At 35.1% G+C, this 16318-nt stretch overlaps 1 protein-coding gene across 1 annotated transcript; it reads right to left on the bottom strand.

Moving 5' to 3' along the window:
* Positions 1 to 20: 20 nt before the first annotated feature.
* On the bottom strand, positions 21 to 14091 carry LOC121114849 (macrophage mannose receptor 1). The gene is made up of 20 exons (XM_040708939.2): positions 13976 to 14091; positions 13585 to 13917; positions 13347 to 13511; positions 13049 to 13288; positions 12772 to 12972; positions 12448 to 12714; positions 12232 to 12390; positions 11941 to 12171; positions 11497 to 11880; positions 11262 to 11435; positions 10901 to 11166; positions 10718 to 10833; positions 10168 to 10656; positions 9045 to 10116; positions 6014 to 6355; positions 5768 to 5954; positions 5273 to 5716; positions 3939 to 4016; positions 3620 to 3802; positions 21 to 222 (listed from the first exon to the last, which is right to left on the bottom strand). Exons 1-20 carry the CDS (start codon positions 14034 to 14036, stop codon positions 209 to 211), a joined length of 5406 nt encoding a protein of 1801 aa, XP_040564873.1. The 5' UTR covers positions 14037 to 14091; the 3' UTR covers positions 21 to 208.
* Between the last annotated feature and the right edge of the window lie 2227 nt (positions 14092 to 16318).

Here is a 16318-nt window from a genome sequence, read left to right on the forward strand (position 1 = left end):
TACACATTTAATTACATATGTAGATAAGTAAAGCAATGACTTTTTTTATTTTATATAATAATTGTCCTATATCTATGGAGATCATTTAACAAGAATTTATAAATTTGTACATTGATAATTATTATGAATATGTAAAAATACTAATTGAAACTGAAATAATTAAATATATATATAATTTGCTTTCCTAAAAGACATAGAGATAGAGTCTTTACAAATCAGGATCTGAAAATAAGAATATATATATAATAAACTCGTAGCTATATCAATAATAGGCTGACCAATAATATAATTCTTCCCATATGACGTAAAATAATACATATAAGCAACCATTTGGCATCCCTTCGTTGTTACTTAACTTGTAAAAGTATATATATACCTATATATATTATAATAGAATTATACGGTATACCATCGACCTATATAATAACTGGATACTCAATAGGCAAAGAAAAGGAGAGTCAACCATCAGCTGTCGGCAGCCATGTTAGGTAACACTCAATAACCTTTTTTTAAAAAGATGAAGTCCCTGAACATTATGGATATCCGGGATATCCTAATGTCATAAACATATAGGAGTTGAATAGAACTATGAGTTGACTCATATCCATATATTCAAATGTTCCACGAAAAAGATCCACCCAAACCATCCTTATTGTCTTATAAGTAATTAATTTTATGACTAAAGTTAATCACGATAACTGTTTCCCGACTTTTAAAATCGGTACTCAAGTTGGCTTCCAAGAGTAGGAGAGTACCTCTCTTGTTCTCTACTTTTTATTGTATAGGTTGTGCATCCAGTTATTATATAGGCCGGTTATATACACGGTGTTATTTTGCAAAAACAAAATTTACACTGTATTTTCATGTCAACTGTCAATGTTTCTGCTTTTGGAAAATAGTGGCTGAATACCAACTGATTTTGGACCTTTTACCAATAAAAGTAACAACATGTATACTGAGACTATACAGCGTCGTTCAGGTAAATCCGGACCATCTTTAACACATCCTGAGCAATAAGGAAAGTCTTTAAGTCGGTTATTTCAATTTTAAAGTGAGAGGTCGAGCCTTAGATTAAAGTTAGTTGCGGAATTTTTAATTCAAAACAAGAATTTACAATGTAGGAGACACAGAGGAAAACCATCATCGAATTTGCTTGCGCGAGACACAGCCCAGCGTACATCAAGAAGATGATCAGATATACAAAGAGCACAGTCTACGCCGTCTACAACCGCTGAAAGGAAGAGGTGACATACAAAAGAAAAGCCCACAAGTCCCGTACTGATAAACGGACTCCCATTTTCCTTGTAGAACTGAAACGTTCCTTGAAGTAATCTCCTGGGACTACCATTCACGCTCTTTCCAAAAAGTGCCAAGCAATCCGTGCAACAGTCTCCAGGATCATAAAGACTTACTTGGGGATGAAGTCATACCGCTTCTACAATGGTCATATCCTTCCAGACAAAATGAATGCCACCCAGTCTGCCCACGGAAGAAAACTGCTGATCGATTTCAAGTCCCATTATAACCACATCATCTCTTATTCGGATAAGAAACAATGGAATGTCGATAGATCTAGTGCTGCGTCGGTCCTTATTTATTCGTTCCAGTCCAGTTTTATGTCCGGTCCTTAGGACTGTCGATCATTGAGACGGGTGCTTATGACCTTCGGTCCGTGGGACAAGTCCTTAACTATCGGTCCTTGCAATTTTTCATAGAAATATCGATGGTTTATTAACCCACATAAGATATATGAAATCTATATTAAGGTTATTGTACTTATCTTGTAAAAAGTATTATTTTTTAAATTCTAACACAAACATACTATATTGTTACTTAGTAATTAATTGATTCTATTACATAATGAATCATTAAAAAAAGAAACAACACCCTTATTGATGTCACGATTTTACCTTCTTTAAGGACCAACAAGTGAGACTGGATAGGAGGAAACCGGACTAGACTGGACAGTGGTCCTTGTTACTGACACAACACTAGACAGATTCAACAACATTCAGAGGGTTGGACATAGAGAGAGCTAATGTCCCCCACGTCTTTAAAAAAGTTTCCGGCCAATGCACCTAAAGGGACATTGGGAGCAACGGCAGTGTCACACCCCCATCTTTTTGAGCCAAAGGAGAGAGTGGTTGCTGACAGGTACTGTAAACTCCTGTCTAACCCAAGGTTAATAGAAATACAAGGTTATACCATAAGGCGTGTACGGTTGATATTTGACTTTCATCACACTTTTAATATTGACGTCATAGTAAATGGGTGGTTGCGTGTTTTGTCAAAATCTGCTGGGTTTCTTGTCCAGCAGTCGGTACGATACATTAAATTAAAAATCAATAGTGACGTCATATACTATGAGTGGTTGCGTATTTTGTCAAAATCTGCATATCTTGCTCAGTAGTAGGTACAATGCATCAGATTGAAAATTCTAGCAAGCCCGAGTACGTCATGGTCTAACCTTGTATTTATATTAACCTTGGTCTCACCGAGTGACACCTTGGATAAAAGCTGAAGCCAATGGTATCGAGTTCCTTTTTCAATAAGACTTGGTCCCCTCTCAAAATGTCTGCAAGACCAAAACTTCTTGAAAGAAGAGAAGATGCAATTTTGGAATTACCAGACCTAGCCCTGTAAGTCCCCCGATATTAATCCCATTGATTACTTCTTTAAGGGAAAGTTAGAGAGGAAGATCTCTGCCAATTCACACAATGGAATCGACTCCTTGAAGGTCTCCATCATCAAGTACTGGAACAAAGTCTCCCCTGCGGACATGGTCAATACCTGAAAATCCTTTAGGCCTCGTATCGAGCGAATGATTAGCGAAAATGGCACACATCTATTCAATTTTTTTTTTCTTTTGTATTATCAGAACTTGTAAATAAAATTTGAAATCTCTACTAACTTTCCTTATTGATAAGGATGCAGTTAAAAGTAGTCCAGGTTTATCTGAACGACCCTGTAGTGGTACCAAAATACTGATGCATCGGAAACGGTACTCCACTAAATGCTTTTATTGTATCATACAACCTTTCATCCGACTATACACAAAATACAGACACAAAATCAGTTGGTAATTAGCCAATTCTTTCCAACTGTGCAATTATTATTCGATTGTTGAGAATCGTTCGCTACTTAACGAGAGCGATTCTAATTTGCCCAATCAACGTTGAAGACCTGATTGCAGAAAAAAAAAGCAGAAACATTGACAGTTGACAACAAAACATAAAGTTAATTTTATTTTTTGTGAGGTAACAGCGTGCTAAATGGATATTGGAACTGGTACATGCAACGCCATGATATCATTCAAAAAATTGTTCCACCGATGACGTAGTGTCCAAATTTATGCTTTTTGAAATTTTTCTCTTTATAATGTAATTAAATTTATGACTTAGCCCAAGAATGGACTAGTTTCCCAATCTATAAGTCCAGACAAAAGTCCTGTGGATGCCCTTATATGTTCTTTTGAACTGCAACATTTTTGTTTTATATTTGTAGTCAAAAAAGTATCGTAATGCCAATACAAATTTTAGTACCCGAACCGGTGCAAAAATATTGCCATCATAATCAAATCTAATATATATTATTTAACCAGCTACACATAGATATTTACCTTCTCGATGTAACACATTTGATACAGACATTGGATATCGAACTTTATAAGTAGGCTTTCGAACTCGACTTATGAGTCGAATAATTTTCTTTTTTTCTAGAATATAAACTATTCCACTTAAAGCTATAATTGCTAAAAGAACGGCAACAAAGGTTCCAACAATCAAACCTACAGAGGACGAATCTGAAAATAGATTTTTTTTTTTTAAGAACTTGATGTTTAAATAATGATGATATCAAATAATTTTGATGTATGTGGGATTATTTTATTTTATTAAAAGATAGAAACATGCTCTGAGATTAATGATAGAAACACTTACTATTCCCTTTTGGAGACTCTGTAGAATTAGTGGAGGGTGGATCTAAAGTTGGATTCACATGGGGATGATAAGGTTTCACTGGAAAAAAAAAGAAAAGATAAATGGCACTAATATATTTCATAATATACAAATACTGGGTGAGATGTCGATAGCTATTGACGCCGTTTTTTTAACATTTTACAAAACTCTACATATCTTTGGTAAAAATCATTATAAGCACTTGAATTTGCCTGAGGATATTTATTAATATGTATTGTTTAGATTTAACGAAAAAATCACTGTCAACAGCCGGCACCGGGCACGTGCATAGGTGTTCATAAATTCTTCCCTCTAAATCTTGTGGAACACATCTATGATGGAGGCCATGAGAAACTCCTTTTTCTATGTGGTATATATTAGTATCCCTCTCAGTCAGACTCCATAAAAAAGTCTAGGAGCCAGACATCCTTGTCCCAGTAGTAGGAGAGGTTCTCAAAAAGACAATACTGGGTCTTCTTCTAGGTGTGGGTGGGGATATGGCTCTCCTAAAGTAACCTGATCCATCCAAGGCTTCACCACGTTCTTCATGACGTCGATGTATACATCAGTGTTCACTCTAAGGCTAGTCTCGAAAATGTGGGGAGGTATGATGTTGCCCTTTTGCTCACAACCTCAAGGACCATCACAGTGGCAGGAAACCACCAATTGTTTTTCTGGTTCAATTTTTGGTCCTTGGAGAAGTTCCAATAAAAGATGATGATTTTCGCTGAGAAAGGACTCTTGAACTTGATGAACAGTTTCTTTGTCTACACGTATTGCCTCTCCTTCGTCTCTTGGCTCATGAAGTGGCCATAAAACCCCAGTAGGACTTGTATTGGATGTATTTCTACATCATCTTTCTCATCAAGAATTTTAAGAACCCAATTTCTTAAGTTATAGCTCTCTTAGACAGTCTATGTTATCGTTGACGATATCTTGATTCACGACATCGTTACGATGCACTTTACCACATTGTTTTTCTTCTCCCTCTTTACATCAAACTCATCAGGATCAGCACCATCTTCGAGATACATCGTCAAAACTCGTTTGTATCGTTGAGGGTATTGTGGGGGATGTTGTTGAACTCTGTAAATTCCGAATTGATCTTTCCCACACGGAACTCAGTAACCAATGCTCTTTGATGTACCCCCTTTATGCACCCATTTATAGTTACGGTTCAAGTGAAACAGTTCTGCCAATGTCAATTGTATGTAAAATTAGGTTAGATCAAAGTTGAGCTAGTGGGTAGATACAGCGCCCTTTTACCAGCGTCAATAGCTATGGTGCCTAGTATATTCATCAAATCAAGAACTGACCTTTTTTGGCACTGCAAATAAATGATTTCCTATGTAACATGTCTGGAACAAGACTCCATTGTCCTGTGAGTGGTAAAAATACGCCAAATAATCCCTGCTCTATTAGTCCATTAGGTGCCCAATTTGTGTATTTTCCCAGATAAGGCTCCCTATCACTCCAATGAAACACATTTTGATCAATTTCACCATTTTCATCAATGACTCTATAGACTCCAATCCAATTACCCTCAGTCCCTTGCTCCTGTGGAATGTTGTCTAACAGCCATTGATTCTCCTCTTTGGAGTGAATTCCTGCGAGTGTACCCCCTACATCCTCACAATACAGTCGTGCCCTTTCATGAGAAACGGCATCTCCTGTCTCAAATAAATAGCAATGTTCAAATGGAGTACTCTTCCAGTCCGGGAAGGGTGGACAATTTGTGATAGAAGATGGATCCACGGTGCCTTTAATGACAAATATATGTTACTTAGCTTACTTTTAATGCTCGTTATTACCGTCATGACTTCTTAATTGGCAAACAAATGAGTGCATCTCACCACAGTCCTTCACCCTCCATTTTCCGGTCATGTATTCTAATTGAACGCAGTTACTCCGTTCAGGATGTATCACTTCATCCTCAAAGAAATTTGCATAGTCGTAAAAACTATAGTCTTCCCAATAGAGTGAATAGTTATGTGATGACTATGTAAACAGGTATGATAATGCACCTTAATGAAATTCTTGTACAAAATACAACTTACCCCAGAGCTCGAAAGGCCTACCCAAGAATCCTTTTCTGAAAAAGCTGTGACAAATCCGTTGAGTTGTATATCATGAATAGATATCAAGTATGCGGAATGGCTGTTGCATACATATTGTGCAAAGTGCCATGACATTTCTGTATCAAAAAATTTGAAGCATTTTTTGTTAAAGATGACAAAGTCAGATCTCTCTGGACAGGTGGGAAGTTTAAAGTTACTGGTTTGTATCTTTGGATTCACTGGAGATTTGCAAATATACATATTTTTTAGAAAACAATCTTCATTTGCCCATGTTCCTATCTCATGAGGATTGCTGACACGGATGAAAACGCAATTTCTTTTCTTTGAAGAAAATAAATTAAAATGATTGTTATAGTATTATTACCTGTGAAACCATAATGATAAAATATGGGGTGATGAAGTTTTTTTTCTTCTTGAGAGAGCTGCTATCTCATGATTTCACGTCAGCTGTTACTGGCAGGAATTTAAGCTATTTTTTTCCTTGACTTTGTCAAGTTTATATACAATGATGTACAGTTTATATGTCATTCAGGGTTCGTAAGAAAAACGGAGACTGGTAATTAACCCTTGTTTTCTCATTATTATGAGGAAGTTTTGTGGTTATTTTTTTAACATTACATTGTTGGTCTTTTGTGCATTAAATAACAATAATAAAGTATGTCACTACTTCTTCACATAGAGTGATGATGTGAAGAAGTAGTTGATCCCGTCAAAAAATGATAAATAGTTGACCAAAACATTCTAATTGTAATAGTAGGGTATGTTAAAAACCCAGAGGATGCTTCAAATATTTTTATTTTTTTAAATATTTATTGTTGTATAATAATTTATTACCATAATTTTATCAATTTAGAGATGTCAATAGGTTAATAAAGTATTTTAACAGATCATTTTATGAATCATATTTATATTTATTCCAATTTCTAAAATTTAAATATAATTTAATTTGTTTCACAACATATTACTGATAGATTTGTGAGATTATTCTAACTATACTGCAATTTAAGAAAAAATGATAATTGATTCTTAAATTGAATAACATTCAAGAGTAGGCTCCGAACTTTTGTCCCTTGAATACTCTCCCATTCACTTTTCCCAAATGATATAACTTTATGCCTCCATAGTATTTCGAACTAGAGTTCATTAGTGTGAATATATGGGTTGATTCAGAGGATGAAACAAAGATGTGATCATTATTAGGTTGAAAGGCCCTATTTATTTCCTTGAAACCGATATAATTTATAAAGGCTATATTATAAAATTGTTTGAGCTTATAGCAGGAAATAGTATGTGATGGTTTGTTTTGGTCAACTATTAACTCTCTCTTTATCTCTCAGTATCATCACTCTATGTATTTTATATATATGGTTTTTCATCACGAGTGAGCAAGAAGCAAAAAAGCAGCGGATCTCTGATATCAATGACGCAGGAATTAGTGTGGAAAAGATTATGGACATTGTAAAGAGTTCAAGGAGCTTTGTTTTGAAGATGATCATAAAGAAAAATAATGGAAAAATCCTGTCAAAGAAAGCAGGAGGTAGAGGATAAAATTTGAGAAGGAATTATGAGTTTGGGCCAGTCTGGAGAAGAGGATCAAGGACGACCCCATGAAATCCATGAATCACCTCTCCCACGAGTTCTTAGTGGCGGAAGAGACCATTAATAGGTCTGTAAAGGACGACTTGGGATTGTTATCATACACGAGGATCCCCGCTACCTTTTGACATAATCTTTGAAGGCCAGAAGGCTTGAGAGGTGCAAGAAAGTCAAGAAATGGATCAATAACTATGTATCCACAATTTTCTAAGGCAAGGAGATTTTCAAGTGTTCCATTGGTACAATCCCCACTGGCTCGCAAAAGCAACAGAAAAGTATCAGAGGGTGTACTTAACCAAACCATCCCCCCAGTATGGTCTTTGTGCTAGCCAATTGCAAAAATATGCCCCTTTCTTCCTCAACAGGAAATAAGTTATACATAGACACATGATGGTGTACCATCATACACATCAGCCCGATTTGAATACACCATACATTGCTGTGTGGGGTACCTTGGAGAGGTAGACCAAGAGAGCTCCCGCTTAAGTATTGATTCACTGAAGGCCTTCACCGTTTCTGCGTTAGATAACATATCCATAGAGTTTGTGATTGACTTATGCAAGGTTTTCCGGCGGCTTGTGGAAGCTCTTATTAGTGATGATGGCGGTCATATTGAGTGACCAAATTATTAAAGGCTTTATTAATAAGTTTTGTTGTATAAAAATTTTTATTATTAAAAAAAAAAAAAGTGAGTATTTATCTGAAGCTACTTCATGAGTCCCCCTTTTTCTTAAGAACCCTCTGTATGTACATCAAAAAGTTATCCCTGCAATTGCTAACATGAAACCACACGATATCCACGCTCTTAAGCAAACAATCTATCGCTAAAAAGGAGAATGGTCTGAAAAGTTACCGACCTCAACGTGAAGATGGCAGCACTCGTAATTATAAGCTAGTCACGTCTATCTAGCAATTGTTTGACAGTTACTCACCAAAGTTTAAGCCGTTTTGGATTTTGGACATGTGGTGTAACAGTCGTTTGAATGAGTTATATGAGAATACGAGTGGGTATATTTGTGAAGAAAAAAAAGTTTGATTTTCTTAATTTATTTTTCAACACCGTCTCCTTGTAACTCTGCACACTTCTCCCTTCGAAGTTACATACAGAACGGGTTACATCAGGAGATCTGATGGGAGAATTGTTTAGTATTAGAAGAAGGCTATGTTGAAAAATAAAATAAAAAACTCAGATTTTTTTTTATCAAAAAAAAAGTTATATCAATTTACTAAAACGACTGTTATATAACAACTGTGCGTCCAAAATGGCTGAAACTCTGGTGATTAACTATCTGCAGATGCTAGATAGATGTCACTATCTTTTATTTACGTGTACTGCCATCTTCATTTCAAGATAGGAAACTTTTCCTACCACACTCATATATGATTGAAACTAATTTTACGCAAACTGACTTACTAGATTGAAGTTATTCTCCATGCCTTGTGGTTGATTTTGCCCCCAAAATGTTATGTCCAAGTCACTTTCATCAGACCATGTAAATACATTATATTCATGTTGATCTGTTGCACCTATCCATACATTTTCAGTCTGTACTTCTGACAAAAGTATGCTGGTCACAAATGCATTTTCTTGAGGTGAGTGAATACTAAGCAGATCATAATTTCTGTCCATGCATTGCTTATGGGCTTCATGCCAAGAGAGTGGACCTGTTTTTGGAAGGATGTAACAGTGTCCTTCATACTCTGCATCTCCTTCTGGACAATGCCCTGAGGGAATAGTTGTGGGCAATGCTTCTGTGGTACTATGAAGGAATTTAAACTTTTTGCATATGTATCCCTTCTTTTTTCCACAGTGATCATCGTTCCATAGACCTTCTTGTAATAAGTATAAGTGGGTACAACTCTCCATCCCCATGTGATCAGATGGTTCTCCTTCCTTCCAGTTAGAATAATCTAAAATAGAGCCATCACTCCAGCCAAACAATCCACCTTCTCCCTCATGACCAATACTACTAAGTCCAATCCATGGATCATCTTTGCCATATTCTGAAGACGCATAATGAATCCATAAGTATTCACTCTCAGATGGTTGATGAAGCGAGACAAGATCACCCCCTTGCCTCCGGCAAAACTTTTGGGCCTCATACCAATTCATTTTTTCTTTTTTACTAAACTTGTAGCAAACATTGGAGTCATGATGCGGAATGACAAACCATCCATCATCGACTCCTGGGCTACACTGAGGTTGTGGAGGGTTTGTTTGAGAAGGTGTATTTGAAGTAAAGTCTTGATCACTAGGGTTCACTTGACAAAAGTAATTTAGTTCCAACTGACAGCTTCCACACGACCATTGTGTATTCATGATAAAAGCACAATTATTATCGTAATTTGGACACTTAGGTTCAAATGGTCCCCAATTGGTATACGTGCCATATGTAATGAATGAGTTGAGCCAACGGAATCCGCTAAGTCCTGAGATCTCGGCTAGACCTATAAATGTTTTCGGCAGTCCAAAATCCACAAAGTATCTGTATGCTTAAAATAAATTGATCAAGATATGAAATCCCTTGTTAGCTTACCTATTCACTTCCATTTCCTCTTCTAGGCTCTGAAAAGAGGCTAAGTCTCCGCCATAAATTCCACAATCCTGTCTTGCCATCTCAAAATTCTTATAACTTTTATTAAAAAACTTGTAGCATTTATTTCGAATCATTTGATAGCTAGGAGGGCATTTAAATGAAGGGTCCATCGTTGGTTGTTGAGTCTCTTTTGTTGTTGGAGGTTTTGGTGTATGACCCTTTCGTGAAAATTGACAAAGGACTTCGTTCTTTTTACTACATCCCACTGTTTTCCACTTTCCAAGGAAATGATCCCTTGAAATCATTTCAACACAGATTCCTTCCGGATCATCTATCTCTAAATTTGGCTCATTAGGAGCCCAGTATGCAAAATCTCTAAGTGGAGTTTCATAATAATCCCAGACCCAATTTCCTCCAACATATTTCAGAGCAATAAAAAAGTTCGAACCAGAGTTACTTATAAAAGGAATCAATTTGTTTTGGATCACTCTAAGATTAGAGATAAAAATTATATTTATAATCTAGGTTAAAAAAGAGGAAAAGCTCTTACTCATTCTCAATTGTGATAAAGTGACCACCTAGATTTGTACAATGTAATTTTCCATTGTAATAGTTCTCTTTGGATTTGAAAATTTCATAACAGAAAGATTCGTAGCCCATTTGATCCTAATAAAAATCATGAGTATTTTTAATATCTTAAAATATACATAGATATGTATGTATTTTCTCTTACTTCCGTGCATCCAGCATCACTTGACGGGGGTAGATCAGAGATTTGAATGGGTGTTTCACACACAGCTTGTGATTTGTGGTCACAATCCACATTTTCCCATTTTCCTTCATTCTGAAAATTCATGAGTACACAGCTAGTCCCTTCTAAAGGCTTTGGGAAATTTGTGTTCCAATTTGTATAAGTAGTCGGAGACTCATCACTCCAAAGAAAGAAGTTACTAGTCTTTGACGTACTTAGACCAACCCATGGTGCCTGCAACCTAGTCTCTGATAATAATTATACATATTATATTTAATTAATTGTTTTATAATCACATCCCTTAATGGTAAATTCATAGATTCATATGTCTCTATATACGTACTTTTAAATTCTGAATAAATAAAATCTTGAGCCTCCTCCCTTGGAATCGTTGCCAAGTATCCATGTATATCATCACATTTGTGTAACGCCTCTTGAAAAGTCAGCTCTTCATCCATATAGAAATAACAAGACTCCCTGGATTTCTTCCATCCCCAAGGGCAATTCATATAATGGGCTGTAAATATAGCAAAAACCTTTTTAATGAGCTTTGTTCAAGTTCCTTTTAATCTAATTACTAATTTCTAGGGAACAGCTATAAAAGTTGTTTTTGTTTGCGTCCTCCGGAAACCAATATCCGTTTGTGTTGAGTCGTACACATTGATCATCATCTATTGAAGCATCACGATCTGAGAAATTTGTGAAATCAATACTTGTTCCATCACTCCAATTTTCAAATGATTCCTCATTCGACTTTTTCTTTAGGCCAATCCATATATCAATTGTAGTAATGGGATTTAAATGTTTAAGGAAATCATTTTCATGTGACGAGTGAATGCTTGCAAGGGATGCTTGAGACGACTCAGCTTTGCATTGTTTTTCGCCTTCTTCACATTGTACAGATTCTTTGGATAGGTAAAAACAACGATTGTTGTAAAGGGTCCAATGAGGAGGGCATACAGCTTCAAATATTTGAATGGTTTCATAAGAGGTGTACTAAAAATAACTATCAATGCTCTTACTGTATTCCATTGAGCAGAAAAATCTATTTTCCTCATTGCAGGATACATCATTCCATGTTTCTACGCTTGAATCCATAACAATGCAGTTTTGAGATGAATTTTTATCATCAGGTTGATGTGGAGCCCATGGAATCTCCTCCTTTTTATCAGTTATCCCATCCAACCAAACATAGTTTCCCTCTGTCTTAATATCATTTAATCCAATGAAATATGAGTGATTGTGAACCGTGCCTGGAATCAATTCGTTAGGACAATTCATATTAGTGTCTAAGTTAATTCAATGGCATTCACCTTTAATTTCCTCGATAGCTTTTGGATCTCTTAGTATTGCGAGGGTAGATTCCTTGTTTTTTGAGATGCAGAACTGATTTGCTTCTTCAAATTTAAGTTTTTTTTCCGATGTGTAAAAACATTGAGATCCTCCTCGAATCCAACCAATTGGACAGTTATCTAATTAATGAAAATAACTAATAATCGCAGAAAAACATAAACCCTAAGAAAACTTACTCATTGAAGGAGGCTCTGGTGGATCTACATAATTAAAGCCCTTTACTTGACAAATATAAGGAAGCCTCTCTTCACAGTCTTCTGTTCTCCATTTACCAGATCCTCCCCTCATCACCATATTAACACATTCATGATTTCTTTCATAACTTGGTTGATCCTCCCAATTCATGAATCCATAGGGACTTCCATCCAACCAAGTGAAAGTTCCCTCTACGTTTCTTAATCCAACCCAATAGGTTCCAGAATACCCGTCGTTCGGTAAGTGAGCTAAGAGAATCAATTCAAAATGTTAGAAATTGTATATATCACTTGTGGTTGGCTTACATTCGAAAAACCTCTGTTGTAAGGGATTTATTATGGAGACCAAGGTTCCTGTGTTACTTCCAATACTCAAATAACGGCAAGACGTCTCTGCATTTTCTCCTTTCAGTAGACTGTGCATCACTGTATAGCAAAGTCCATTATGAGGATCTTCAATCCATTTTAAGTCATGATTAGACTTACAGTTTGGTGGAACTGTGTCATCTACATAATAAATTAGATAGTTAAAAAAATATATCATTTACTTAGGTTATAATATAATCCCTCATTTGGACGTTACATGGATTTAATTGACAAAGGAATTCCTTTTCCACATCACAAGGCTCTATGAACCAAAGTCCTCCCTCTCCCATCACTATACAGACTATATTTTGATAGTCTTCTATATTAGGTGGCTTTCCATCTCCAGACCAATTTGAATAGTCATTCTCCTCAAGAATACTTCCATCGGACCATTGAAAATACCCTTTGTCGGGTCTCATTCTGAGTCCAATCCATCGTCTCACGGATCCAAATCGTTCTTAAACATATTTGCTTTATGTTTTAAATTTGGTTTTTTAGAAGTTAGTTTTAATTACCTGCAATTAAGGAGTTTTGTGTTGAGGTTTTGATGATTGGAAGGATTGTGCCCCCATTATAAAGAGCCGTACAAAATCCCATGGCGTCTTTATATTGTTTAGGGTTTTGGATGGAAGTGTAGCATTGATTATCAATGTTAACATAGTCAGATGAGGGGCATTCAGCTATGGAAAAAAATAGATTAACATTTAGCAATTAATTATATTGATCTTGGGATTTTTTCCGAATATCCCGTACCATTCCATTTTGAGCAGATAACTCCCCTCTTTTGAGAACAATCGATACGGGAAAGAGATCCTTTTTTTGTGAGAACAGTGCATTCCTTTCCCTCTTCGACCTTTCTTAAATCATGGACTTTATTCATCCATGGAGAGGACCGAATGAAGGATTCTGTCTGAATATGCAGACTCATCATCTCAAGTTCATCCATATCCTCAAAGTCTCCTATCCCTGCATTATGAATCTCTCTACAATACCTTAAGGCAGAGGTATAATTAATCGCAATATTGTAAAGTCCAAATGAGCAGACATTTCTCCTTGACTTGATCCATCCCTTAGGGCACTCGTCTCCTATGATTAAAAAGTTAAAGAATTTACATATTATACTCATGGAGAATACAGTTTTTACCAATTGTTGACTCAAAGTAGTACAAGAGGATGAAAAAAATGAATCTCCAGTTCATTGGCATGTTACTGATAATCCCGTAATAGACTAATACAAGGCTTTTTGTTCAATTTTGTAGTAAAAAGACTTATCAAACTTTTGCGGTTGTCTATATCTTTTAGAAAAATAATTAACCTGCACTTACAAAGAGATAAAAATTAAAAACTCCCTTAATATTCGAAGGGGCTTATAAATTTTTATTTCATTTATTAATAATATCTTTTGTTCAAGTTACAATTTTTTTGGTATTAAACTGGCTTTGTTAATTATAACACCAATCTCTTTAATTATTAACTATTTATCGATGGTATTTTGATCTATTAAAATCAAGCAGATATTACTTACTTATAATTAATAGAACTCGAAGGAATTGAACCATTTAATGTGCCACAAAAACCTGTGAATGAATCATTCTTATTATTGAAGGGAAATGTTACTCTTTTAATCTCTCAACCATTTATTCAAAATCCAATCATTTAGCTTGTCAAAAAAATAAAAAAACTTAATTGAAATGCTTAATCTCATTTTTTGTTTGGAATTTTTATAATCTGTTTATAACTTGTTAGTAATATTACAACTTGTAGACGTCATATATATTATCAATATGAAAATCTGGAGTATTTTAAGCTCTAATAAATAAAATAAAAAAGCTTTAATAAAGTAGAAATAGCACATTCGACAACCCCTTTTTATTTAACAAATATTCTGATTTGAAAATTGGTCTTAATTCAGTAGAGTCCTTAGAGTTGATATGTTTGTAACGAAAAACTTCGATTAAAAATTAAAAAAGGAAAAACGGTTGTTGCGTGTACTCTTTCTTCTTTTTTGTTTATTATTTAATAGGTCGTCCTGGATGAAGCTTTAACAAGGTGTTACATCACAAACACAAAAAATACCCTACTCATTGTATTGCCAGCTGTTGATGCCCTCCTCTGACCTGATATGTCATGGTTATTTCATAATTTATTCTTTTGATAAATAAACGAAGTAATAAGTTATTCTACACTTATATTCCGTTTCCAAAAGGACAGGGATACAAATTCTTCCTTGATCCCTTGTCGCATATTATCTGTATATATTAACCCTCTTATTATTTCTATAAATACATGTTGGATATATATATATATATATAATTCATTTTGGAAATGGTTGAGAAATAATATCACAATGATAGTCTGGGAGTAATTAAGGAATAAATAGCTCTCGGTGTGATTGACTGATTTGCGTAACTACCGGAATATTTCGGGACCTTTTTTAATTTTTTTGCATGGAAGGTCGCTTGATCCAATAAAGGTAACGACGTGTTAAACCAAGAATCGAAACGAGGACACACGTGATCAATAGCTGAAAGATGTTTTGGTACACATAAAGTTTTTTTGTCCGCTAAAAGTACTGTTTAGTTATTTTCTGGAGATATAATTAGGAGTGTTGATATGATTGTGCAATAAATTTTACTTCTTAGAAGATGCTTATTCGAATTCCAGAAGATGGACTTAGCTAAGCTAGACAAGACTTAGCTATGGAGTCTAAGTCAAGCCTCAAGTCTTCCTCGGGCTTGCTAGAATTTCAATTTGATGTATCGTACTGACTCCTGGGCAAGATTGACAAATTTTGACAGAACACGCAACCACTCATAGTCTAACACGTCACTATTGCTAGAATGTTCAATTTAATTTATTGTACTACTGCTGGGCTAGAAAAACAGATTTTGACAAAACACGCAACTACTAATACACTATGACGTCACTAATAAAAGCGTGGTGGAAATCAAACACCAGTCGTACTGGCGTTCTGGTATGACCTTGTATTTCTATTGACCTTGAGTTCTACTAATATCTGGAGTGAAACAAGTGTTAACCTCCTCATGTAAGGGGAGGTGTATATTTTATGGTTAAAAATCAAATGGCAAAACCTCATTGACTTTGTACAATATTACTCTATTTTTATTTCAACACACGTCGTTACCTTGATTGTATCACCCAACCTTTCTTCCTAAAAGAAAGAGAAAAAGAGGGCTGAAATCATCTGGTAGTTTGGCAAATTATTCAATCATGCCAACTTCCATTTATATCTTTTATACTCCCGGACTATCACTGTCATATTATTTCTTCGCCATTTTTAAAAATGAATTACATATTATAAAAATCAATACAATATTTTATTTTATTATTATTTTATTTGATAGTAATAGTTTATTAAAAGAGTAGTTATTATATTATTTCTGTGGAGAAATAGCCAAAAATTTATCCATAGAAATAATAAAATGACCAATATTATATTGACCATTTGTATTGAGAAGCACAATTA

Source organism: Lepeophtheirus salmonis, chromosome 1 (genome assembly GCF_016086655.4).
Source record: "Lepeophtheirus salmonis chromosome 1, UVic_Lsal_1.4, whole genome shotgun sequence".
Taxonomy (NCBI): Eukaryota; Metazoa; Arthropoda; class Copepoda; order Siphonostomatoida; family Caligidae; genus Lepeophtheirus; species Lepeophtheirus salmonis.

Bases quoted from the DNA above. Each gene is read 5' to 3' on its own strand.
- LOC121114849 (XM_040708939.2), bottom strand. From the start codon at position 14,036: ATGCCAATGAACTGGAGATTCATTTTTTTCATCCTCTTGTACTACTTT. The intron at 13,918-13,975 runs GTAAAAACTGTA...TTTTAATCATAG, and splicing joins CTACTTTGAGTCAACAATTG to GAGACGAGTGCCCTAAGGGA. The intron at 12,973-13,048 runs GTAACGTCCAAA...TTTATTATGTAG, and splicing joins CCTTTGTCAATTAAATCCAT to ATGACACAGTTCCACCAAAC.